General features: G+C 36.7%; 1 protein-coding gene across 4 annotated transcripts; it reads left to right on the forward strand.

Moving 5' to 3' along the window:
• The first annotated feature begins 488 nt into the window (after positions 1 to 488).
• LOC109006902 (kinesin-like protein KIN-7O) lies at positions 489 to 25,362 on the forward strand. 4 transcript variants are annotated; one of them, XM_035688933.1, is made up of 33 exons: positions 500 to 729; positions 828 to 917; positions 1,004 to 1,122; positions 2,186 to 2,299; positions 2,376 to 2,457; positions 2,835 to 2,902; positions 2,980 to 3,054; positions 3,224 to 3,369; positions 3,467 to 3,569; positions 10,927 to 11,007; positions 11,186 to 11,254; positions 11,363 to 11,422; positions 11,506 to 11,667; positions 12,085 to 12,141; positions 13,571 to 13,816; positions 13,888 to 13,953; positions 15,592 to 15,777; positions 15,855 to 15,959; positions 17,263 to 17,367; positions 17,479 to 17,628; positions 17,765 to 17,878; positions 17,971 to 18,057; positions 18,126 to 18,329; positions 18,421 to 18,588; positions 20,287 to 20,493; positions 20,653 to 20,742; positions 20,839 to 20,979; positions 22,120 to 22,217; positions 23,326 to 23,404; positions 23,507 to 23,668; positions 23,794 to 23,913; positions 23,988 to 24,059; positions 24,860 to 25,362. In XM_035688933.1, the coding sequence occupies exons 1-33, from the start codon at positions 606 to 608 to the stop codon at positions 25,100 to 25,102; spliced, it is 3,993 nt and encodes a 1,330-aa protein (XP_035544826.1). In that variant the 5' UTR covers positions 500 to 605; the 3' UTR covers positions 25,103 to 25,362. The 4 variants fall into 4 exon arrangements, with proteins under 4 accessions (XP_035544829.1, XP_035544826.1, XP_035544827.1 ...); XM_035688934.1 differs by having other exon boundaries at positions 17,263 to 17,346; XM_035688935.1 differs by lacking the exons at positions 500 to 729; positions 828 to 917 and having other exon boundaries at positions 1,036 to 1,122; positions 2,376 to 2,425.
• The last annotated feature ends 379 nt before the right edge of the window (positions 25,363 to 25,741 follow it).

Below are 25,741 nucleotides of genomic sequence, written 5' to 3' on the forward strand. Positions count from 1 at the left end.
CCCACCTAAACTCATCTCATCTCATCATTACAACTTTCTCAAATTTTCATACAAAATATAATAAACAATTCAATTTTTTCAAATCTCAAAACAATTTTATCAAATTTTCATATAAAATATAATAAATAATTTAACTTTATTCTACTATTTATAAATCACTTCAACTCATATCTGAATCCAAACATCTCCTAAATATAAATTTAAAGATAGTTTCATCTATCAATTTTTCATCGAAATTGACCAATTCGCTCGTTATAAGAAACCAATTCAAATATAGCCAAAGTCCCCTAATCTGATTGACATAATTCCTAGTCTTCAAAATAGAGGTCTGGAGTTCGAAACCCGATTCCGAAACGATAAAAAAAAAAAAAAAACCAATTCAAATATAATAATAATAATAAGGTTCTGCTTGTGTTTGTCAGCAAAGGTTATTTCCGTAATTTGATACTCCGCACTGAATCTTCCTCCTCTCATGCCTCAAGGCGGGAAAATGAACTGAGATCCTGAAAACACATAAAAATAAAAGAATTAAAGAAAACGGAAAAGAAGGGGGAAATTCAGAGGGAGGAGGGAGAGAGGCAGAGGATCGCCAAGCTGAGTGAGAAATGGAGAGGATACAGGTGGCTGTCCGTGCTCGACCTCTCTCGGAAGAGGATGCCAAGACCAGCCCTTGGAGAATTTCTGCTAACTCCATTTTCATCTCAAACCACTCCTCCAAATTCGATTTCGGTACTCTCGCTCCTCCCTCTATTTTTTTCTTTTCATTTCTTCTTTCATTTTTAGAGTTACACTTTCATTTTTTTTTTTTTGAAATTTCTGGTTTATAGATCGCATTTTCGGAGAAGACTGCAAGACTATCGAGGTCTATCAGGCTCGCACTAAGGAAATAGTCGCTGCAGCAGTTTGTGGTTTCAATGGTTCGCATCCTATCTCATTTGGCTGTGAAACTTTTTAAATAATTTATATGCATTTGATTTTTCTGCTCTCTCCTATTTTGCCGTAGGCACTGTGTTTGCTTATGGCCAAACAAACAGTGGGAAAACCTATACAATGCGAGGCTCCGCTACGGAGCCAGGGATCATTCCTCTTTCTGTGCATGATTTGTTCAAAACCATTCAACAGGTATTTAAGAACAAGATCCCTTTGAAGTATTCTAAATAGAATAAAAAATTAATTACATGTTCCATAAATTATTTAATTAGATTCGTGATTGGCCTACACCATCGCGGTAATTTTTATAACTTATTAAACAACTTTTTACGACATTGAGACTGTATGCTGCTTTAAATTGACACATTTGCATTTCATGATTAATTGGGGCTCATGTATTGGTACAATCCATATAGCTGACTGAAGAGTTGCCTGCTACCCATTTTTTTCCTGTTTATGTTGGAATATATAAGTAAAGAGTAATGATAAGGATAAGCCTCAAATGGACATTGTACGTTTGGGGCTTGCATATATCATTATTCATAAGTAAATAAGTAAAAGTGTAACGCCCCAATGGAAGGCCCAAATCACATGGCCTATACTCCAAAAGGACTAGTCAATGATACAATTGGAGTCCCAATAGAACCTTATAAAGAGCTAGAACTTCTCCTTCCCAAACAATGTGGAGTCCCATACACCACCTACCCTAGTTATCCATATCATATGGGGTATCACAATCCACCCCCCTTAAATTCCCGACATTCTCGTCGGGCCTGCCCATTGTAAGTGGTATGGCTCAAGTCCCACATTTCTGGTTGGGATAGGCTCTGATACCATTTGTAACGCCCCAATGGAAGGCTCAAACCACATGGCTTATACTCCAAAAGGACTAGTCAATGATACAATTGGAGCTCCAATAGAACCTTATAAAGAGCTAGAACTTCTCATTCCCAAACAATGTGTGATCCCATACACCACGTACCCTAGTTATCCATATCATATGGGGTATCACAAAAAGTGCTATCTTGAATACTCCTCACTTGCAAAACTTTGAAGATTGTGAGAACTCATGGCAGTGATAACTTTTCTTCTTGTTTTTAGAGTTTGTCATGCCGTTTTAGAGTTTGTCGTTCTGTTTTCATTTGCCTCCTTATTCGAGTGCCTCTCTTGTATACACCCTGTATGAAGGTAGCGCCCCTTTGCTCATTTAATAAAAGTTACTTATAAAAGAACTTGTTATTATTTTACACTTCAGGATGTGGACCGAGAGTTTCTTCTGCGAATGTCCTATATGGAGATCTATAATGAGGAAATAAATGATTTGTTGGCTCCCGAGCACCGAAAACTGCAGATTCACGAAAGTCTTGAGGTACTATGCTATTTACCATAATGATATTTGATATTGCCATTACTCACTGTTCTTTCTGTTTCCCTTATACTTGCAGCGGGGAATATATGTTGCTGGTTTACGAGAAGAAATTGTTGCCTCTCCAGAGCAAGTACTTGATCTCATGGAGTTTGGAGAGTGTAATTTTTACTTTGTATACATCTTATGGTTTTACACTGTTACTTCTCCATTTAAGTAGTGCTAAAAAGCACTTTTAACTTCTTTGAATGCTTTTATACGGCTTACATACCTATTCTTTTACTTTTTGAACAAACTGTTACCAGGGTTGAGATAACGTAGCTGCTCAGGTTCAATCATAGATTTTTAAATGCTCCCTGTTTCTGAGTTTCTTCTATCTTATATATTCACCTATCTGAACACCAATTAACTCAATCTTTAAATGTCTGTGATATTTCTCTTCCTTATCCCCCCTCATTTTGATGGCTCCTTGCTGTTAAATATACAGGAGACTGGCAGCTTATTTTATGTTCTTTTATGTTTTTGCATTTAATTTCAGCCCATCGGCATATTGGAGAGACAAATATGAATCTGTACAGTAGTCGGTCCCACACTATCTTCCGCATGGTATTCTTATTCAGCTTTCCAAAAATTTAGTTATATGGTTATATATGTTCATCTACCTTATCATTTTACTCAAATAGATAATAGAAAGTCGGAACAAAAGTGAAGATGAAGATATGGCCAGTTCTTGTGATGCCGTCCGTGTATCAGTTTTGGTATGTGATTACTGAAACTACTGTTCCTTTTAAAAATAATTTTAGATTTCCTCCCCCTTTTCAATTTTTGTTTATATTTGAAATGACTATCCATTTTGATTGCGTTTGGCACGATGGATCTCTTGTTATGTTACTCATACTTCTCCTGGTTGTTTATTCTTGTTTCTAGAACTTAGTGGACCTTGCTGGTTCAGAACGAGCAGCAAAAACTGGAGCAGAAGGTGTTCGGCTCAAAGAGGGTTCCCACATTAATAAGAGTCTGATGACACTAGGGACTGTGATAAAAAAGTTGAGTGAAGGTGCTGAGAGTCAAGGGTAGGTTTTATGATTTGGTTAAGAGTGTTATCTCTTTCACTTAAAAAAATGTTTTCTTTTCCTATGTGAAATTAATTACGTAGAATATTTGTTGCAGAGGTCATGTTCCATATCGAGATAGCAAACTTACACGCATTTTGCAACCTGCCTTGGGTGGAAATTCAAATACAGCTATAATATGTAATATAACGCTTGCACAGGTAGTTATTTGTGCAGTCATTTTGAGCTTTGTTGTTTTTTTAGCGAGTAATTGAAGAGTTCTTAAAAAGAACTCAAAAGGCATTGTCTGAGTGCACAAGAAGTATACGAGAGGAAAACTTAACTAGGAATACGAAAAGAGAAGAAAATCATGAAGACTCAACTTAAAAAATCCTATAAAGGCTGTCCAAAGGAACACTGTCTTGAAAAAAAAGTTTTAATATCTTCCATCATGATCTTACTATTCCATTTTATAGTTCATTGATATATACTAAAGTTTATTAGCCTTGCCACTCCTTTTATGGAGAATGATTCCTTATGTATCATGTGGTGTCTTTGGATTGAAAGGAATGGTCGAAGCTTTGAAGATGGGGAACGTTCTGCATATGGGCTTAAAAGTTTTCTTCTACCATAATTTATTTCTTTGGGCTTCAGCTAGTGTTTTTAATGGAGCTAGTTACATGATTTTCTTGTATCACTTTCTAGCTTCTAACTTGTAATTAGGTGTTTACTGTTTGTATACTTCTTGTGTACTTGGGCTATGCCTATTTACTAGTTTCAATAAAATTTATGTTACTCATAAAAAAAAGTAACAAGAATTGGGGTTGTGAATTAGCTGTACTAGTTACTTTAATCAAACTACTCAAAGATACGATCTTGACACAGTTAGTTTGACACAATGAATGATTAGCATACCTTGGTATGTCAGACTTTTAAACTTTGTTGGATTAGTGACAACCATATGGACTAGGTGATTGATGAAAAAGATGTATATTGCATTTCAAATAGATTGCATTTCAAAGCACTTTTGGGAAGATCCTTCACCTTTCGTAAGAAAAAGGAAATTCCTTTAATGGGACTACACCAACTTCCTAGTCTCTAGTTTGGTTTTCCTGTGTAAGTGGAACATAGAGATCATTATGTTCTTTATGGATTTTCAGTCCACTTCAGGATTTTATGATTTTTTTGTTTGGACTCTCTTGTTACTACCAAGGCATTTGTCATGCTTTTTCAATTCTATCAAACATATCCCAATCTTTGTTTAGTCAGAATGTTGGGTTTTTATTTATTTAGAAAATTATTGGTGAATTGTTTGTAAAAATTGAAGAGATGGGTCAACCTTATGATTATGGTATCCATATTCTTGATTCTAGTTATTTTAAAACCATTGAGTATGTAAATGACCGATATTATCAAATTATTGTCAATATGGCTATAGTTGAAGGATGTGATCAAGACATAGGTAAGGTTCTTGGTTTGTCGCTAGAAAACATATCTTTTAAAATATCTATTGTTGCCCAAGAGATTGTGATAAGTGTTACTGAACTGTCAAATATGCTAGTCGGTGATATATATATATATATAATCTCTCTCTATGAGTTTCATTTCTTCGTCTATTCCTGATGTCTTTTGCCGGAGTTTTTAACGATTATCTGGTTAAAGTTCAGTAGTTTAGTGGTCTTGCAGAGTGGTTTTCAAATGTGGTTAGCCCGGAAGTTACTTGTTAAAAAATTATTTGAATTTAAGCGTGAAAATGATCTGTGGTGGAGAATAACGGAGAGTAGTTGTCGGGTTGTCAAGTTTATTACCATTGATGCTGCAACGATGGATTGATTGGCTTCAGTGGTGAGGGCGTGAGGAGCTTTAGGGGGTTCTTCTGAGTTTTTCAGAACTCGCAGGAAAGGGAATCAAGTTTTGGTAGTGTAGAGGAATCATAATAGTTTTGGTCGTTTTTTGACGGTGTTTGAGTTTGGGCATGATAAGAGGCGTGGGTTGATTGTTGTGCCAGACGGTTTGAAGGGAGAGGGCTGGATGAAGTTTGGAGTAATGTTGAAGGAAGAAATTTCGTCTTCCTTTGCTTCAGGCGACATAAATAGAGCTCGTGAAAAACCTAGGTCCTCTACTATGGTGACTGTTGGGCAGAAGGAATCATATGTGGAGGCTCTGAAGAAACCATCGCAACAAAGATTGGAGAAGATATGGGAGGCAAGTGGAAGGGATGGAAGATCACAATCATGTTTTCAGTTGAGAGGGCGGGTAATTCTTCTATGTCTTCAGCCGTGGAGGATTTTTCTCAGTTGATATTTGATTTGGAATTGTTGGATTTGCCTTTGGTGGGGGGAGAATATACGTGGTCTAATTATTGAGGAGGTTCAAGGCTGGATAGATTCTTAGTCTCTTCCTCTTGGGAGATTCATTATTTGGAGTTATGTAAAAAACGATTGCCAAGGGTATGTTCTGATCACTTTCCCATTTTACATGATTGTGGGGGTATTCGTGAGGGTAGACATTATTTTAAGTTTGAGAATATGTGGCTTTGAGTTGAGGGTTTTGTAGACAAGGTGAGAAGCTGGTGGCACTCTTATCAACTTGTGGGGACTCCTAACTTTGTTTTGGCAAGTAAACTCGGAGCTTTGAAGGCTGGTTTGAAGAAGTGGAATAAGGAAGTTTTGGGGAATGTAGAGTAGCAGAAAAAATCTCTTTGGGAGTAGCTATGGGCCTTGGAGGTTGAGGGGAAAGTGAGGAGTCTTTGTTAAGAAAGAAATAAGTGGTGTTAGAACTTGAGAGGGTACTTTTGATGGAAGAAATATCTTGGGAGTAGAAATCGAGAGTTTTATGGCTTAAAGAGGGGGATAAGTGCACTAGTTTCTTTCATAAAATGGCTAACTCTCATAAGCGCAAAAATGCTATTAAGATGATTAAAGTTGATAATTATGTGCTCTCTACACTTGATGAGATTCAAGATCATGTTGTGTAGTTATATAGTACTCTCCTAATTGAGACGATGGATTGGAGACCTAAAATTGATGGCTTGAATTTTGTGGCTGTGGATTTGTTTACAGCAAGTTGGCTAGAAGGGTTGTTTGAAGAGATTGAGGTGCATTGGGTGGTATGTGGGATGAGAAGAGACAAAGCTCCTGTCCCGGATGGGTTTTCTATGGCTTTTTTTTAAAGATTTTTGGGAGATTGTGCGAGAGGAGGTGATGTAGGTTCTACAAGAATTTTATGATTATCAAAAGTTTGAGAAGTCGATGAATGCCAAATTTATTGCTCTAATCCCTAAGAGCGTGGGTGCTTCGGAGTTGAAGGATTTCTGTCCCATTAGTTTGGTAAGTGGAATTTATAAGATAATTTCGAAGGTTTTGGCAAATTGAATGAACAAAGTGATGGATAAGATTATTTCTAAACCCCAAAATGCATTTGTTAGAGGTCAACAAATAATTGATTCTGTGCTGATTGCGAATGAGTGTTTAGATAGTCGGATGCGGGAAGGTGTTCCGGGGGTTCTTTGTAAGCTGGACATTGGAAAGGCGTAAGATCATGTAAACTGAGATTTTCTCTTCTACATGCTTAGAAGATTTGGTTTTGGTGACAGGTGGTGTGGTTGGGTTAGACATTGTATTTCGACTGCTAGGCTTTCAGTTTTAGTTAATGGGCAGCCTTGAGGTTATTTTTAGAGTTCTAGAGGATTGAGACATGAGGATCTGTTATCTCCATTTTTATTTGTTCTTGTTATGGAGGCTTTGAGGCGTATGGTGGAAGCCGTGGTAGGAAGTTTTATATCAGGTTTCTCGGTGGGAACTAATAAAAATGGCTTCATTTCTATATCACATTTGTTTTTTGCTGATGATACTCTCATTTTTTGTGATGCTGTTGGGGAATAGATTCAGGCTTTGAGGGCTGTCTTGTTATGTTTTCAACCGTATCCAGGCTAAAGGTGAACTTGGGTAAATCGGAGCTGGTCCTGGTGGAATTTGGCGGAATTATTGGGGTGTAGAGTTGCTTATTTGCCCCTGAAATATTTGGGTCTCCCGCTGGAGGTGTCGTTCAAGGCAAAGTATATTTGGGATGGAGTGGTTGAAAAGATTGAGAAGAGGTTGGCGGTGTGGAAAATATTGTATTTATCAAAAGGGGGTAGAATCACCCTTGTAAAGAGTACTCTTTCTAATATTCCAGCTTACTTTCTTTCAGTATTTCCTTTACTAGTTGGAGTGGCTAATCATATTGAAAAGTTGTATAAAGCATTTTTGTGGGGTGGTTTGGGAGAGGTGAATGAGATTCCTTTAGTAAGCTGGAAAAAAGTTTGCTGTCCGATTGCTAACGGAGGGTTGGGGGTTCGTAATTTGTGTAGTTTTAATAAGGCTTTATTGGGGAAGTGGTTGTGGAGATATCATAGGGAAGGGGAAGCGTTGTGGAGGGGAGTGATTGTTCGGAAGTATGAGAGTGATTGAGGGGGATGGTGCACTAATGAGAGTAGGAGACTTATGGGGTGAGTTTATGAAAATTTATTAGAAAAGGATGGAATAATTTTGAGAAACAAGTCAAATTTGTGGTAGGTGATGGTTCAAGAGTTTGATTCTGGTTTGATGTTTGGTGTTGTGAGAATGCACTGTTTAGAGCTTTTCTGGCTGTTTTCAGGTTGGCTGTTAATCAACAGACCTTAATCTCAGAGTTGATGAGTTACTCTAATGGAGACGTGTATTGGGATGTTAGATTTTTCAGACCTGTCTAGGATTGGGAAATTGAAGAGGTTACTGATTTTTTCAGATTGTTGTATTTAGTGGATATTAGACGACATAAGAGGGATCAAATGTACTGGAGATATACAGCGTCTAAAAAGCTTTCTATTAAATCATATTATAAGATGTTGTCCAATTAGTATTACATTTCTTTTCCTTGGAAGAGTATTTGGAGGGCTCATGTTCTGTCAAAGGTTGCTTTTTTTGTATGGACAACAACAATTGGGAATATTCAGACAATTGACAATTGGAGAAAGTGTGGAATGATTGTTATGGAGTGATGCTTCTTGTGCAAGAAAGCTGCGGAATCAGTGGATCATCTACTTCTACATTGTGATGTGGCTAAAGTGTTATGGGATGGTGTGTTTAGAAGATCCGGACTGACCTGGGTTATGCCAAAATCAGTTGTAGATTTACTCGCATGTTGGATTAAACTTCATACTTGCTCTCAAGTGGTAGCTGTGTAGAAGATGATTCCCTTGTTCATTATGTGGTGCATTTGGTTGGAAAGGAATGAGAGGTGTTTTAATAATAGAGAACGCAATGTAGAAGAACTCTGGAAATTTTTCATGTGGTCCTTGTTTAGTTGGTTTTCAACTATTGTACTTAATGGAGGGGCTGTCCATGAGTTTTTGTCCTCATTTTTCTAGTATTAGAATGTATTTAGGCGTTTCTTTTGTATACATCTTGTGTACATAGGCTTCACCTATTGCATTTGTTGAATAAAATTTTTACTTATCCAAAAATAAAATATGCTAGTCGGTGGTGTGTCTTTTCTAGTTTAGCCTCTATAGTTTAGGGTCCTTTTATTTTCATTTAGATTATGAAATGCAAACTTGTATTTGAGAAAGTGTTGATATTATGGTTTATTTTCTGCTTTGGTATAGATGTTGACTTTAACCTTATATAAAAGGAAAACAAAAGAATATTTGAAGGTCATACTTCTACACAACCTGGTGGTTTGGATCATCAAGTTACTCTGAAACAGGTAGTTCAACATATTCGATGAGTCATGACATGGTAGATGGAAACTATATTAGCGAGATTTCACTGAACGGTAAGGTGCAAAGGATATTCCTGAATCAGTCATTACTTATCTCTTTTTCTAATGAGAATTGCTACAGACACAAAGAGATTACATAAAAGTAAATCTACAAATTGACGCGGTTTCATGAGATCCATTATATCTACTTTATAATAAAAGTAACTTTACAATCTGACTTATTACATCAAGTTACATCAATTTGTGGTTTACTTTCGTGGCTAAAGTATTTCCCCTTTTCCAATGTCATGCAAGGTGGTTAATCGGTTAGAGAAGTTGCAACGAGATTTCCTATGGGGGGAATAGATGAAGATTTCAAGTCTCACTTGGTGAATTGGGCTATAGTTTGTACCCCAATATGTGAAGGCAGGCTGAGAATTCGTAATTTGTTGGTTTTCAACAAGGTTTTATTGGGTAAGTGACTATAGAGATACCATGAGGAGAGGAGAGCTTTGTGAAGAGTTATCATAGATTTAAAATATGGTGGATTGTGGAGAGGATGGTGCTCGAATGAGGTGAGCATACCTCATGGGGTGGGGCTTGGAAACACATCCGAAGAGGTTGGACAAACCTCCATTGATACACACGTTTGGCAGTTGGGGATGGTTCTAGAATCAAATTCTGGACTGATTTATGGTGTGGAGGTCAAGTTCTTAAGGAAGCTTATCCAACACTTTATAGCATCGCACGAAGATAGGAGGCTTGAGTAGCTGACCTCATGGATCTTTCTAGTGGCTCTCCCTAATGGAATATCACGTTCCTTAGAGCTGTCCAAGATTGGGAAATTGACACTTTCACAGATTTTTTTAATTTGGTGTATGATTGTAGGGTGAACGGAGGAGCTGATACAATTTTGTGGTCACCATCCAAGAAGGGAAGATTTACTGTACAGTCGTTTTATAAGTCCCTTATGAAACATTCTACAAGACCATTCCCATGGAAGAACATATGGAGGACCAAGGCCCCTCCAAAAGCCTCTTTTTTTTTTTTTTGTATGGACAACTTCATTAGGGAAGATTCTCACCTTAGATAATCTACGAAAATGCCAAATCATTGTGTTAGATTTGTGTTATATGTGCAAGAATAGTGGGGAGTCGGTAGATCATTTATTACTGCATTGTGACGTAGCCATGAGTTTGTGGAATGATATTTTTGTTAGAGCGGGGCTCCATTGAGTGATGCCACGAAGGGTTGTGGATTTTTTAGCCAATTGGCGAGGCATACTAGGTACCACTCAAATTGCAGTTATGTGGAAGATGATACCGATATGTCTATGGTGGTGCATATGGATGGAGAGGAATGGTTGAAGTTTTGAGAATCGTGAACGGACAATGGACAAGATTAGAACTTTATTTTTCATACTCTACTCCATTGGTCGATTGTAATAGACTTTAATGGCATTAACGTACATGATTTCCTTGTATCTTAGGTGTTGCTCTTGTATATGTCTCGTGTACTTGGCTTCGCCTATTTTAATACAATTCTTATTTATTGATAAAAAAAAAGATAATGGAGATATCGGAACATGAAAATAGACTAGAGACTCTATGAACTACCTTTTTTGTTTATGGTTTCCGTTCGTTCTCAAGTTCTGTAACCATTAATTTGAACAAAATTTTGTACATGCCATTTTTTTCAAAGTTTTAAAAGGAGGAATTAATTTATGCCAAAAGTTAGATTTATCAACCATAAACCAAGGTTGATAAAAAAAGACTATTAACCAGGGGGATTGAGCTGATTTCACCATGATGTGTGTATGTTAGTTCTGATTCCTTAGCACTTTATGTTTGGTGGCAGGTCCATGCTGACGAGACTAAAAGCAGTCTACAATTTGCAAGCAGAGCTTTACGCGTTACAAACTGTGCTCGTGTGAATGAGGTTTTATCCTAAGTTGGCTTGCATGTTTGACATGATCTCTTTCACATTCTTTCTTGCAGTCGAGTTCAGATTTCCTAAGATGTTTTGTGTTACTAAATTTGTTTTCATCAGTTATTCACCTGTTATATGTTGCATTCTAGTTGCTTTGGTGTCAACCTAGTTTGTTATTTCGAGGCAGATTTTAACAGATGCTGCTTTGTTAAAGCGTCAAAAGAAAGAAATTGAGGAACTCCGAGCCAAACTCCAGGTTTGTCTATTTGTTTGGAATCTTTTAGGAAATGTTTCTGGTAATATTAGCTTGTTTCCAATTTGCATCATCATCATCATCTTATTAATGCTTCTGCTTTTGTTTCAGGGTTCTCATTCAGAGCATTTAGAAGAGGAAATCCTCAATCTGCGGAATACACTGCTACAGGTTCGACAATGTTCAGTTTATGATTTATAATATTCAGAAGAACCCGTATGTCTAAATTAAAAGCTGTGATACTGGCCTGGCAGACTGAATTGGAGAGAGAGCGCATAGCTTTGGAATTGGAGGAAGAAAAGAAAGCACAAGCTGAATGGGAGAAGAGGGTGCAAGAGCAAGCTAAGCAAATTGAAAACTTGAGCACGATGGTCTTGTATTCAACGAGGGATGAGAATCGTGATCGTAGTAAAAAGGTTGTACCATGTCAATATTTGTACATTAGATATATGCTGTTGGCATGTAAATAAATTCCTCGTAGAAATGAATCCAACTTTCTACTCTCAGCTTATTTAGATTGGTTGTTTTCACTAGGCTATGGTTCATCTATCCATATGACAGAAATGAACTTCGTGGGGTTTATATGATTAGGACAACATTTGCTTCATGGAATTGAACTCATGAATACGGTTTAGTAAAAAGGGGTCTAATTTTCTTCTTCCAGCATTAATTTGTTGCTTTCCTATGTTGACAATATTCTACGAATAAGCATCTCTAGCAACTTCTCAGCTGCAGTTTGTGCTCTCTTTGTACTATAAATATCACCCTGTTGATTCCCTCCCTTCTTCAATCTCTCTTTGGTTCTTGATAAACTTCTGCTGTTTCTTTAGCAGGATAAAAGACGGGATACGTGGTGCCCGGGAAATCTTTCCCGAGAGGTTCTTGGAGAGGTGATATTTTCTGTATATTACAATCGTGTCTGATTTGGTTACCTGATGTACCATTCATGATAAACTGCTTTCATTTTGTGTTTATAGATCCATCAGTATATTTTTTCTTCTTTTATCTTGCGAGTTCCTTGATTGGTTATAAGGTGATATTCATAAGGTGGGTTGAGTGGATTGGAATCAAAGGATGGTGCTATTCAATCTTTTTTATTTTATTTTCTAGTTTTCATTACTATTACTTTTTGCTGATGACCCGCTTATGAGAGTGGGACTGTAGTTCTTTTTTCTTTTCTAGACAAGTTGGAATGTGGTTCAGTGGTTGATAAGTTACTTCTTTCTGGTCTATCACTTGACTTCTAGGGCTGGCATGTTGGGAGTCTTGATTTTAGCATCCCACTTTTGATTGTAATCACAAGTAAAGAAGGCTTCAGACCTTAAAATTTTACAAATTTAAGTTTGTGCATGACTAACTTGGGTGATGTCTAGAAGTGTAATCAATCTCTTAGTTTTTTGGAGAGGTCTTTAGGGTAACTTTCATATTGCAACGATATGGAAGATGGTCTCAATATATGCCTATGGTGGTGCATTTGGAGGGAATGAATGACATAAGCTTTGAAGATTGAGAGCGATCAATGGAAGAGCTTAGGAAATTGTTTTTCAATACTTTACTTCATTGATCGATTGTAATTGATTTCAATGGAATGAGTTTCCATGAATTTTTGTTTCACTGAACTAGCATGCTAAGGCGACGCTCTTGTATATGTCTTGTATGCCTGGGCTTTTGCCTATTCTGATGATCAATAAAATTTTGTTTACCGATCAACAAAAAGTTTGTGCGTGATGTTATTCCATGTTACATGGACTTGGGTACTTACCCGAAAAGAAAATGTTTCTTGGAGTTGGTATGGATGTTGGATGTGGGTTCTTATCCACTTCGATTAATTGCAACCTTTAGCATCTGCCAGCTATACTTTTACCCATGTCATGTTCGGTTGACATTAGCATAATAGGGTGAGGGGTTTGGGTAAATAGATGTGAATTATCTTTCATAGCTTAGGTTGCTATGAAATCCCATGTTGCTTGGGAATGAGAAGTTCTTGTTCTTTATAATGATTCCGATGAGAACGTCGGGAGTTTAAGGGCGGGAGGTTGTGATACCCCATTCTAGTGATAAGGGTAGGTGGTGTATGTGATGTCACATTGCTTGGGAATGTGAAGTTCTTGCTCTTTATAATAGTTTCGATGGGCCTCCAATTGTATCATTGACTAGTCGTTTTGGAGTAAAGGCCATGTGACTTGGGCCTTCCATTGGAGCGTCACAACATCTGTACTATATGAACTCTAGCGTTTAGAAAAATAAAACTAAGCTTTCAGGTCAGTTACTTCAGTACGTAAAAAAAATGGAAGCTAATACTTTTCTACTGAACTTTAGGCATCTTATACTATCCAATCGAAGGCTTCTGGTGTAAAACCTAGGAGAGGATTGCATAATATTGGACCGCTTCTTCCTTTTGAAGAATTGGAGAATGAATTTGAAGCTTCTTTGGATGATTCACGCAAACAAGATGATGAAGATAAAATAAATGCATTAGAAGGTTGCTCTCTTCCTGGACCATGTGCTCTATTACATGTAACAAATAGGAGAAAAGCACCACTCAGGAAGAAAAGCTTACCCATGGTTTGTGACATACCTTTTCATCTCCTTCTTCTTGCACTTGATTGGAAACCTAATATTTGAACTTTTGGCAGGAGGGCAATGAATTAATAGAAATGCAAGCAGACTATGAAGATTTGCTTTTGAAATTCGAAACTCAGGTGATCATTTATGTTTAATACCTTTTTCTATCATTTAATGATAGTCTAAGGTAACATATCATAACACCCCTTGTGCTTTAAGCCGCTCTTATCGATATCCTTCTCAATATTAAATTTTATGAATCATGCCTCCTTTGATACCTTATTTTTGTAATCAAGCACTTCTATCTGATTTATAGGAGAATGTTTCTCCTAGTCCAATTGTTCCCTCTCTCTCTCTCTCTCATAGCTCTTGGAGATCCAACCAAATGACCACCGTCACCATTGTTGCTTGGATTTCCAACACCCAAGGGGCTCTCTCAGACCATAAACGATTAGCCCGGTCTTGTGTTGCAAGCCCTCAATTTTTTATATATCATCATTATTGTTGGAGTTGGACTGGATCTTGATGCGATAATTGTTCATGAATTTGATTTTGTTGCTTTTAAGAAGGCAATGACTCATCCTAGGATGGGTTGATGCACTTGATTTGCAAGAGCAAGGGGAAGAATCCTTAGGATTTGAGTAGGATGAGTATGATAGGTTTTCCATTTGCTGGGTCTGATGAAGTTGGGTAGGATTGGAGGGGAATTGGGTTTTAAGTGGAAATTAAGGCGAGGGTTTGAGGGCATTGGAGTGTTGAAGCCATTTGGGGACAGTTTGGTACTTGAGGAAAACAGCATGGTCTAAATTTTTTTCATGCACTAATTTATATAAATTTCCTTTAAAATCTTTCTGGATTTTTATTGGGATTATGCTGAATAGCCTTTATTCCAGTATTTTTAATGTTTTGAGCACCATTGATGTCGGTTTGTGCAGTGTACATAGTGATTCTGTAGGATTTGCTGCTGGTCTGTTTGTGCAGCGGTATTGGGCAACAGTGTTTAGCGACATTGGTCTTGGGGTTATTATTAGGTTGTTTAGTGACTTGAGATGGTATTGGGCAACAGTGTTTAGTGACATTAGGTTGTTGAGTGTTTCGAGGACCGATTATTGCTGGATGATGGATGAGCCTTGAATTAAAGGATTGCTGTGGAAGTAAAAGAAACTGGATTTGGGCAAGGGAAATGTGGGTTTGGGTGTGGGCATTTTTGGAATTAAAGGATTGTTCTAAGCCAGACAAAAGTGGGACGGAAGTGCTTGATTAAAAAGGTCGGATGCTACAAAGGGCATGATTATAAAATCGAAGTGCGAGGGTATATCATTAAAAGTGTCAAAAGCACTGGGGATATTGGACCGTCTTGTTAATTTACCAATTGTTAAAAAAAAAGGATGATGAGAAATTGATGAATTTAACCTAGTTACTCAATATTTTGAGATCCTTTTATGAGTTGAGCTCTAAAACATAGAATATTTAATTGAATGGAAGATAAAGCGTGGAATTAGGGTTCATACATGGAAGCGTTGCTCTGATATTATGTTAAGTCATTGTTCCAAAAGCTTAAACTGTCAAATGGAGAATGTTAATTATTTAACTAGCAGTCAATTACATTTTACCCAATAATATTCTAAAAAGTCAAAAAAAAAAAAGTAAGTACATACAAGACTTTGGTGTGTCTTCTTTTTTTTTTTTTTTTATTCCATCAAGACATTAGCACATTGTGGTTGCTCATTTTATTTACATCATATACATTTTTCTGGTATTTCTTTTGGGTGTAGAGAACTGTGAACGAGATTCAAATTGATTGCCTAATTAGGAAGCTTGGTGAGGCCGATTTGCTTTGGGGTGAGAATTCTAAGAACTATTCCATGCATCATGTCAATCAATGTACCATTAATGGGGACAAAAATGTTAGTTTAAGGGAGTCGGAAGCTATTCTTGTGATCAAGCGGCTTCAAGAGCAGGTTTGTTTAATTTTTTTTCCAATTTGTTATATTTGAGTTGGATTTAATTTTAATTTTCTAAATTGCCTGTTTCACAGATTAAGATGTTGGAAATGGAGAAGTCTTCAAGCCAGCATAATCTTGATAGTGTTGTTGAGCTGGCAACAGAGCAGCACATATGTGCCAGGGAGAAGTTTAAAGAGGTAGTCATTGTCTAAATCGTGCATGGTCTTGGCATGGGATATGAACCTGTGATATTTGTTTTAATTGTCTTTGACTGAAATCATCTGGGCAATTGGGAAACTGAATCCATTGCCTCGATAAGCTGTATTTGATAACAAAGAATTTTTACTCCATTATAAATTTTAAACAAGCATTTAGCTAATATGAGTACAGTTTTTTCCTATTGCATCGCTGTCTATTATGTTAGCTTTTAAAGTAGTTTGTTCCAAATGCTAAAGTCAAGATGCAAGCCTAGGAATTATAGTTACTGTTACTTCTTTTTGTGGAGGGAAGAAATAGGGGTTTAGGAGCCTCAAAGAATGGATTGATGCATTGCGGGCCTAAAGTGGAATGGACTTCTGAAGGTTTTTTTTAAGTCTAGGTTTTCATTGCAGCATAACAAATTGAGGTGCCTTTGGAGTTTTCTTGAAATATGTATCATACATTTGACGCTGACTTTTACCTGTTTGGAATCTTATCCAGGGAATTGATTAAATATGTCACTTTATTGCCAAATGCTTCTCCAAGGAAAACAAGAATCTGCTCTTTCTTAAATGCTATAAAAGTTCTGACCTCAACATGCCTATTCCTAGATGCTGTAATTGTTTGGATTGTGAAAGCTTTTGAGATATACTTTTATTAGAGTTTGAAAAAAGTGATTAGTTTGACTGGAATGATGTTTGGAGAGGTTTTTGTCGAGAGTTTTTTTGGGTTTTTGTGAATTTTTTATTTTGTCTTGTTTTTAAATTAAGAATATCATTCAAATGATTAGATGAAAATCATTTGAGAGATGAGTTTTTTTTTTTGGTGTGTAAAAGAGGATTAAAGATGATTTTAATTATATAAAAAAAGAGGATTAAAGATTATTTTTTTCCCAAAAAAAAAAACTGAATAGTTTTTTTTCTAAATTTTTATTTCCCAAACAAGGCTGTAACATCCAATCTTCACCAAACCTGTTTACATTTTTAGGAAACCAAAGGCTCCAACTCCTGCATCAGCCTAAAAAGTGGGCAAAATAGTATACATGCTAATTATTGTATTTATTGTGGATTTGTTTTGGTGAATGGATGATCTAAGTTTTAGCAGTATTTGTAGAGCATTTTTAGAGTCTGGATAAGTAATCTCATGTGGTTGTGTGTGCCTATGCCCTACGGCGCACTCCAATTTTATTTTGGAATATCCACAAGAATCTGATCCTTTTGACTTTATTTTTTCAAGCTTTTGATTTTTCTGACCTATGCCACATACGATTTTTAATTGGTAAATACTGTTTAATTTGCTTAGCTCTATGAGGAGCTTCAGTTTGAACGGGAGGAGGCCAGGATGGCCCGTGAGCAACTGAATTCCAATATATCTGAGAGCGCTGGCGTATGTATCTCCTGCTTCTCAGTACGCTCTTTCAGATTTTTGGGCAAATTTCATAACTGCAAGTTGTATTAATCATATACAAATCGTGTCTTGCCCATGGTTATGCAACTGATCTTTAGGACCTTCATTTAGGATGGGAATTCCGAATTTTCTGTCAAGCTTTCACTGGAACTCCAAGAACTATTGTTGGAAGTTCGAAACTTGAAAGAAGTTGATAAGAGTGTCTTGTCTCTTGTGGATGAGGACTCTAAAAGTTTTTCTGCACTATTTGATGCGTTCCTTGTGAGTTCTCTTGAATCTCTTGTGATGACTATTTCCATGTTCAACTAATATGGCATAATATCTATTTTCAATTGTTTTATTACTGTCATCTGAAAAAAAAATTGTTTCATTACTGTTACATTCAATTTTCTTTCAGGATTTCAGGAATCAGATCAACCAGAGTTCTGTGCAACAAAATGCAATAATCAGCAACCAAGAGAAGTTAACTTGTCACATGAGAAAGAGAGTTTCTGAACTTGAGGATGAGAAGGTGCGGTCATTTTTATGTTTTGGTATGTGTGAGATTGTGATACTTCTGACATTATCCTGAAGATTTTTGCTATGGTAATATTTGTGTTTCAGCTTCTTTTGTACAATCAAACTGTTGATATCCAGAAACAGCTGCAAAATCAAGGACTAGATGCTCAAAATACTGAATTATCCTTAAAAGTAAGCTTTTATTGGCTTCTTATGGATTATTTCAATGTGCATTCTCCTGAAAGTGACTTCTCTTGCAGGAACTTTTGGAACAGCAGGATTTGGAAAAGGAACATTTTCTTTTTCAAATTCAAGCTCTTGAAAAAGAACTATCGAGTTTATCATCTAGTTCCATGGCCAAAGATAAGGAAAATTTGAGAAAAGATCTTGAGAAAACAAAAGCAAGGCTGAAAGAGACTGAGTTCAAGCTTAAAAATGCTGTCCAGGAGAAAACCAAACTAGAAGTCTCATACTCTCTGTCTTGATTTCTTTATCTAGCAATCAAACTTCTAATTTAGATAATCATCTTTCACTGACTTGGATGCACAATTGTAGGGTGAGAAAGCATCTGCTGAACGAGAGATCAAACGATTGCTTGGTCAAAACTCTCTTCTTGAGCGTGATATTAGCAAACGTGACTCAGTTGCGGGTAGAAGGCGTGATTCAGTTATTGATCCTAAAAGGGCCAAGGGTTCGAGTGTTTTTTTTGAACAAACAATGCAGGTGATGAAAGTGGGACTTACGATCCATTTCTTATATTATCTTGCATTGAACATGTAAAATATAGGTGTATTGAGCTTTGAGTGTTAATGTAGAAGAATGATTATCTAACATACTTGTGTTTTAGTACTTTCAAGAATGCGTGGGTTTTTCATATGTTTCAACTTCTGATCTTCTACTGTCTTATGCAACTCTACTAAGCACTACTTTGTTGGGCGATAGACTCTTATATGACTTTAGGAAACTTGGTAGCCAATAAGATGGATCTACCGACATTCTCAAAACTTTCCATAATTTCAAAAGTCTCCATGATTTCTTTGTATTGGTTTCTAATTCCAACTACTCGTTTTTCCTATTTACGACCTGTGGGTACTTGGGATACGCCTATTGTTATTCTCAATAAAATCCATATTTACTTGTATTATTATATATAAAAAAATAGAAGAATTGGTGATGAACAATCTACAGCTCTCCAATGGCTATCTTCAATAGGAAGTGGAGTTTACACTTGCGGTTTTGTATTGGAAGGTGGGTTGCTTTACCTCCTTCTATACTTGGTTGTATGCTTTTAGCTGAGACAAGGTGGTGGAGACAAGTGTTGGAGCATAACCAAGCAAGGGGATTTTGAGGTTAAGTGATTCTATAATGCATTACTCTCCCACGACAACATTTCCTTTACATGGAAGACTATTTGGAGGAGTAAGGCTCCTTCAAAAGTGGGTTTTTTTTGTTAGGAAGATTGCATTGGGAAGATTCTTACCCTGGATAATTGGAGGAGACACATTATTGTGGTAGAATGGTCCTTCGAAAGTGAGATATCGATACTTTCGGGACCAAGTAGAATTTTCCCAGTAAGTTGGTCCCAGCCAGGCAGCCATAGGGAGATCAATAAGATTTTGCTAACAACTCAAATTAGAGAACCCCATGCGCCCATAGCACGCTGATAACTTGCTGTGCCCAACCTTTCTCCAAGGGCCCTACTAACTTCGAATTCTCCCACAATGCACCAAGGCAAGTTCCACTAGCTAATTAATCCAGCCAACTTGTTCCACAGAAACCTTCTATGATAGCATAATTATGACCGTGGACACCAGACCGAGCTCTCGAATTTTTGAATGAATAAGTCGCCATAAATTCTCCTACACAGCTTTCATTCTTTTCCATCACCCTTCTACGGTTCTACCTCCCACATGAGTAAAAATCCCCTCAGAAACTCCTTGTAAATCTAAACAAAGCTCAATATATTGACATCCCCACAAGTTACAAACATCATTGCTGGTCATATTTTTTTTTGATAAGTAAACGACTATTAATAGAATAGGCATAGCCCAAAGTACACAAGATGGTATACAAGAGGAACACCTATCTAGGATGAAGAAAAGGAAACAAGAAAATCATTCAGGTCTAAACCATTAAAATCTATAGCTATGGCCCATATGAATAACATTCTAACAAAAAAAGTTATAAGATCCTCAAAAGATCTCTCCTTGTCTTTGAACGTCCTGTCATTTCGAACATTGCTGGTCATATATTCCAACTTTGTCTCCTAAAGACAAATAATATCAACCTTCCACTTTTTAAGCAACTTCTACACCAAGGTGTTTTTCATCCACATTCAACCCCCTAATATTCCACAAGAGTAATTTTAAGTCCATTTCTGATAGTAGGCTAATTATTTTCTCTTTCTTTTCTGGTGTTCAGGAAGGAAACAAAAAACTAGAAGTTCTTGCATTTGAATATGAGACAGCTATTGCTTCATTGGAAGAAGAGTTGGCCACTGCATACAGGGAAAAAGAAGAGGCTATATTGAGAAATGAGTGTATGGCCTCAGAAATAGAAGCCCTGTCCGAGCAGATGAAAATATCAAGCAAGGATCTGAATGTGTCGAAGGAAGAGGTTTCAGCTCTTGTAAGCTTCTGCATATCTCCTTACATCTCCCTTGTTTTCATGATTTTTTTTTAAATTTCAATTGTGAAATTGCTAAAATTCTTTTCCTCCTTCTATCTGTCTGTCTGTCTCTATATATAAAATAAAATAAAATTTGACATCTGATTCTTCTCTCTCCAGAGACAATATGTGGAAGATTATAAATCCAACCAGCAGAAGATGGAAAACTCTATTAGAAAGTTGGTAGAAGAAAAGGAAGAGCTGGCAATGGTATTTTAAGTTTGGGTTAAGAGTTTACCTTGTATATGCGAGTGATATTTTTGTTGGTATGAAGTTGGTCATTAGAGTGTATCCTTGTGTTTGTAGCAACTATCTGATTCCCTTTTGGAAATGGAGGAGGAAAGGGCAATATGGTCCACTAAAGAGAGAGTTTCCGTCAGAGCCATAGAAGAGCAAGGAAAGCTATATGATGTGGAGATTATGAAGTTATCAAGAGGAATGACAGAGGTACGATCCCTACCTGTTAACTGATCTTTAGGAGTTTGCATGCATGTCTGAAAGATTTACATTGTTTTTGGTGTTGGTTATTATTTATTGTTGTTAAGTCATGAGTTCATGGTTCTATAGAAGCCTTAAAAATTTTCTGGAGCGCATTGTCTCCACCACAAGTCTTCCTTTGCAACTTTCATCTGGTATTTTATTCATCGGGTTAAACATCATCCCTTCAAAACATTAGCCGTCTTGTTTTTTCTCAGCATACATGTGTACTTTTGAGTGGTCAGTAGAGGTGTAATATCCCAGGTTTAGTATGAATAGGTGGTGGATGAGATTCCACATTGTTTGAGGAGAAGTTCTTGCCCTATATAATGATTCTAAGGGGCTCCAATTGTAACATTGACTAGTTCTCGAGTATGGGCTTGGGCTTTTCTTGGGTTGTCGCAAGAGGTAACCAACATAATCCTCTTCTCAAATACATGAGACATGCACAAGTATTTGGTGGGAGAATTTAAAATTGTCTTATTGCCATGAAATTGGTGGCATCTCAATTTTCTGGGAACACAAAGCAATGAGGTTATTTTGTTCCATGTTTGCCTCTTATCCTTTTCAAGGCATCCACAAAATTGGACTGCTACTCATGTTTGGAAATTATTTCTTTCAAGTGTATCTCTCATTTTTGCATCCTTGGAATACATTTGAACAATTAGATAATCTAAAACAATGCTTCTTTGTACAAGTAGTACAATGACATGTTCATAGGGGAAAAAGAAATCTAAAAACACAAAATGTTCAAGCATAATATTATGCATTCTTATTGTTTGTTGAACTTGACTCTTTGTACATAATCTTAGTATAGACATGCTTTAAATTGCTTCTTTTATTTTTTTTATATTATATCTGAATGCATTTTTCCTTCTTCCCTCTTGGTATATTATGAAAGGTATCTTCACCATGCCTTCAGATAAATCCGAAGTGATTGTAACTATTCCTTTTAATTTCTCACAGAATATGATTTACATACATGTTAGAATTGCAAAATTGTGCTTTGCTCTTGTTCACACACAATGTTTGGATTGCATAAATTATTGTGTTCTCATTCGCATGGATACATCTGCTTATATTTTGATTATGTATACTTTAATATATAAGGTGAGGAATGAACTGGAATCCTGTCAAGAAGAATGTAGGGTTCTCAGGGAAAGATTAACTTCTTCTGAGAAGAATGTAGTTCGGGAAAAGCAATGCAGGTTAGTTTCTGTCCTCCCCCCCCTCGAAGCCATCTTCTTGTTCTTGCTAACTATGTGTTTTTAGTTAAATCCATTTTGACTACTAGTTGTACCGTAGTGAGGAGTAACCCTCCCCTGCACCTTTACTCAATCAAACTCTTTCCCCATCTGGCTCAAACCTGCGTGCAGAGTGTGGGTAGGACAAATGACATGTAGATAGTGGCCCGATTTTTTGTTTATAACTGCAGAACCTTCTTAGCTCCACACATGGAAGTTAATCTACATTACGTTGAGAAAACCTTTATGCAATGCTCAAGTTTCTTTAATTCTTTAAACAACCAAATTAAGAATAAGCATGCTGAAGTATTTTTCTCTTCAGATTGACGTCACTTTAAGCCAGAAATGGATTGTTTGCAATATATAATATTTCTTATTTAAGCGTCTACCACAATTTATCACATTGCGAGTGATGGACTGGGTTTTGGAAGCCTTAGTAAAATTTAGGTGAGGTTTGGATAGTGAGATGAGATGATTTTAGATGGAAGTTGAAAGTTGAATAAAATATTGTTAGAATATTATTTTTTAATATTATTATTGTTTTGAGATTTGAAAAAATTGAATTGTTTATTACATTTTGTGTGAAAACTTGAGATGAGTTGGAGTGATTCTTGAATCCAAACCGGGCAGTTGCTCCCATCTCTTGAATGATTGGAATGGGTCCTTGCTTCCTTTGTTGTTCACAGAGTAACGTCCCAATATTTGTTATTAGGTTTGAAAATAGGTAGGTTCATGTGTTGAGAAACATCCCTTTTAAACCAGATGCTAGGTAAAGTATTTTACCCTCCCTACCCCTAGCGCAGTGAAGCAGGCTAATGGTACATACGTTTACCAATAATATCTGTAGTCCTTTTTCTGCAACCTCCCTGAACACATTGTTGAGGAGTTTAGGAATCTCTTCTAAGGACAGACAATATGTCCCTAAAGTTTTCGTTCTTTCATGTGTATGTTGCAGCACTTTGACATAATTGTTTCTTGTGCTGCTCTATTTCTGGTTAATTTTCTTTTGACGTCAGTGCTGTAATTGTCTCAATAAACCAAACCATTATGTTTCTGTTTGAAATTGTTGCAGCATGGAAAAGTCTTTCGAGATTGATGAGTTGAAATTTGTCAAAAAAGTGGATAATGTTGAGAGTGAACAATCTCAAGAAGTCAGTTCTTTTGCTTTAGCTTCTGGTTCATCTTTGTGGTTGTAGCACTGCTTAACTATAACTAGCTGGTATTCATAGCTAACTTTGCATTTTGTCGTCCAGATATTGCAGTCAAATTCAGAGATGCTCTCTTTAGAGCATAATGCTTACGGGGACGTGCAAATGCTTAAGAGGGAGCTTAGCTTTCTCTACAAAGAACGAGAAGATTTGTTGATCCAAATTAGAGAGTTAGATTCAAGATCGGAACTTTCTACTGACCTCCAGGTTTCATCCAAAAACATTATTTGCTGAAGAAAATTATTTTTAAAAGAATAGAAAACATCCCATGCAACTTGAGAAAATGCGAATATACCTATTTTTTTGAACGATGCAAGTGCTTTCCTTGGCAGAATCTTAGTGACCAACTTCTTCTTATGACGAAGGAAAGGGATAAACTGATATCTCAGATTGAGGAGCAGCAGAGACAGGTCATTGAAATGGAATTTCGCAAGAAGCATTGCAATGACATGGTAGGTTCAAAATTTTTCTTCTTATTTATTGTCCAAAATGTCTGAGAATGCTTGTATGATGCGTGCATTGCCAGTTATCTGAGGCAAAAGCCCAAGTGGAGGAACTGAATACGAGAATTTCCAGCATGGAAGTTAAGATGCACAAGGTAAGTTTCTTCCTGCTTGAAATTATTGGGCTGCTAGCATTTTATCAGAATCATAAATAAAGCCATAACCTAGTGCATTGGTACCAACAAAGTAGGGTTCTGGGGAGGCTGGCCTAGATAAGATTTTATCATTTTCATTTTTGCATGCACTGGCCGCTTTAGAAAATTGAGCTTGTACACCTACACTTACGACCTTAGACAGACATACTGTTGCACTGAACATTGGCCTGTTGCTTTTTATTAGAAATAAAGATGGAGTTCTTAAAATATGGTGTAATTAAACTTTGTCCCCTTGTGGTCTGTGATGCATTACCTGCATGTGGTAAGATTAAACTGAAAAAACAACATATGAGGTGCAATATGACCTCATAGTCAGACGACACATTGATGACTACTTCCATGCCATCCCACACTTTACCCCCAACAGCCTTATGTTTGCTTGAGATTATTTAGTGAAATTTTCATGTGTAAACCATGAATGTGAAGCTGTACCAAATCCGCTTTTTCTCTTTTTTATAAAGGGATTTCTGTTTGGACCAGCTAGGAGTGTTTCATGGACATTATGAATGTGACACATGGTTGCATCTCTGACAGCTGTACTGACCACATGATTTTCTGCATCTTGCCATGATGGGATACAGGGAGTACCTTAGACGTGCAAATAGATATAGTCATTCAGGATTTTATTCAGCCCATTAGTTTTATCTTATTTTCCATTTAGTTTCTTCTACACCTTCAGACAAACTGTCCTTGAAAGAGAAACATGCGCATGCACTTTCTTATAAAGATTTACTTAACAGGATGAAGTCGACAACAGCAAGGAGAAGGCAAAGCTTAGAATGAGACTCAGAGGGACGCAAGCAAAGTTAGATGCCTTCCGTAGCAGATACAGGGAAACAATGGAGGAGTCGGATCTCATGAACAAGAGATATGAGGAGGCAGCAGGAAAACTTAAGGACCGGTTGGCTTCAAAAGGAATCGAGGTCCTCAACCTCAAGAAGCAGCTTGCTGCTGCCATTGGGCAAGGAATGGAAATTAGATGAACTCCACGATTCCATATTATTTATGCAAAAGTGGTAGGGGAGCTCAAGACTCAGGAAGTATCTATTGTTCATTTGTTAACGTATTTTTTTGGTTCTGAAATAGATGTCTTGGAAGAGAATGCAATATGTAACGTCGTAATTATTAGGCTTTATAAGGGGTTATCTAACGTTTTCCATGCAAGTATGTAATTTCTTGTCTAGTTTATTGGTACAGAAAAAGGCACCGGTTAGAATAATACTATTATGCTGTCTCATTTTGTTCACTCATACATTTATTTATTTATTTTTACATTTTTTTCTTTTACTTACTGATTAAAAAAGTGATTATTAGTGTATTGATATTTTTTTATTTTTTAAAAATATTTAAAAATATTAAAAAAATATGAATAAAAAAATAAAAAATAAAATTTTGCTTAAGGGGCACGCTGCGGCACCCTAGTAGCACTCAAGCAGAAAACTGCAAGATATCCACAATAAGATTTTTGTTGCCTAAGAAGCTTAATGAGAATTATAATCATCAATGGATTAGCTATCCGCTTAATAGATGTTATTTTCATCTGAGGATCGTGCAAGGAGGTTTTAGCCATTTGGCTGGTGATAGGCAGGAAGAAGCAGCATCCCCATAATTTGCGTAACGAT

Source organism: Juglans regia, chromosome 3 (genome assembly GCF_001411555.2).
Source record: "Juglans regia cultivar Chandler chromosome 3, Walnut 2.0, whole genome shotgun sequence".
NCBI classification, from domain to species: Eukaryota; Viridiplantae; Streptophyta; class Magnoliopsida; order Fagales; family Juglandaceae; genus Juglans; species Juglans regia.

Excerpts from the sequence above, each read along its gene's own strand:
- LOC109006902 (XM_035688933.1), top strand. The coding sequence starts at position 606 with ATGGAGAGGATACAGGTGGCTGTCCGTGCTCGACCTCTCTCGGAAGAG. Across the intron at positions 11,668-12,084 it reads ATCGTGATCGTAGTAAAAAG|GATAAAAGACGGGATACGTG; the intron begins GTTGTACCATGT and ends TTTCTTTAGCAG. Across the intron at positions 17,368-17,478 it reads TATGTATCTCCTGCTTCTCA|GATGGGAATTCCGAATTTTC; the intron begins GTACGCTCTTTC and ends ACCTTCATTTAG.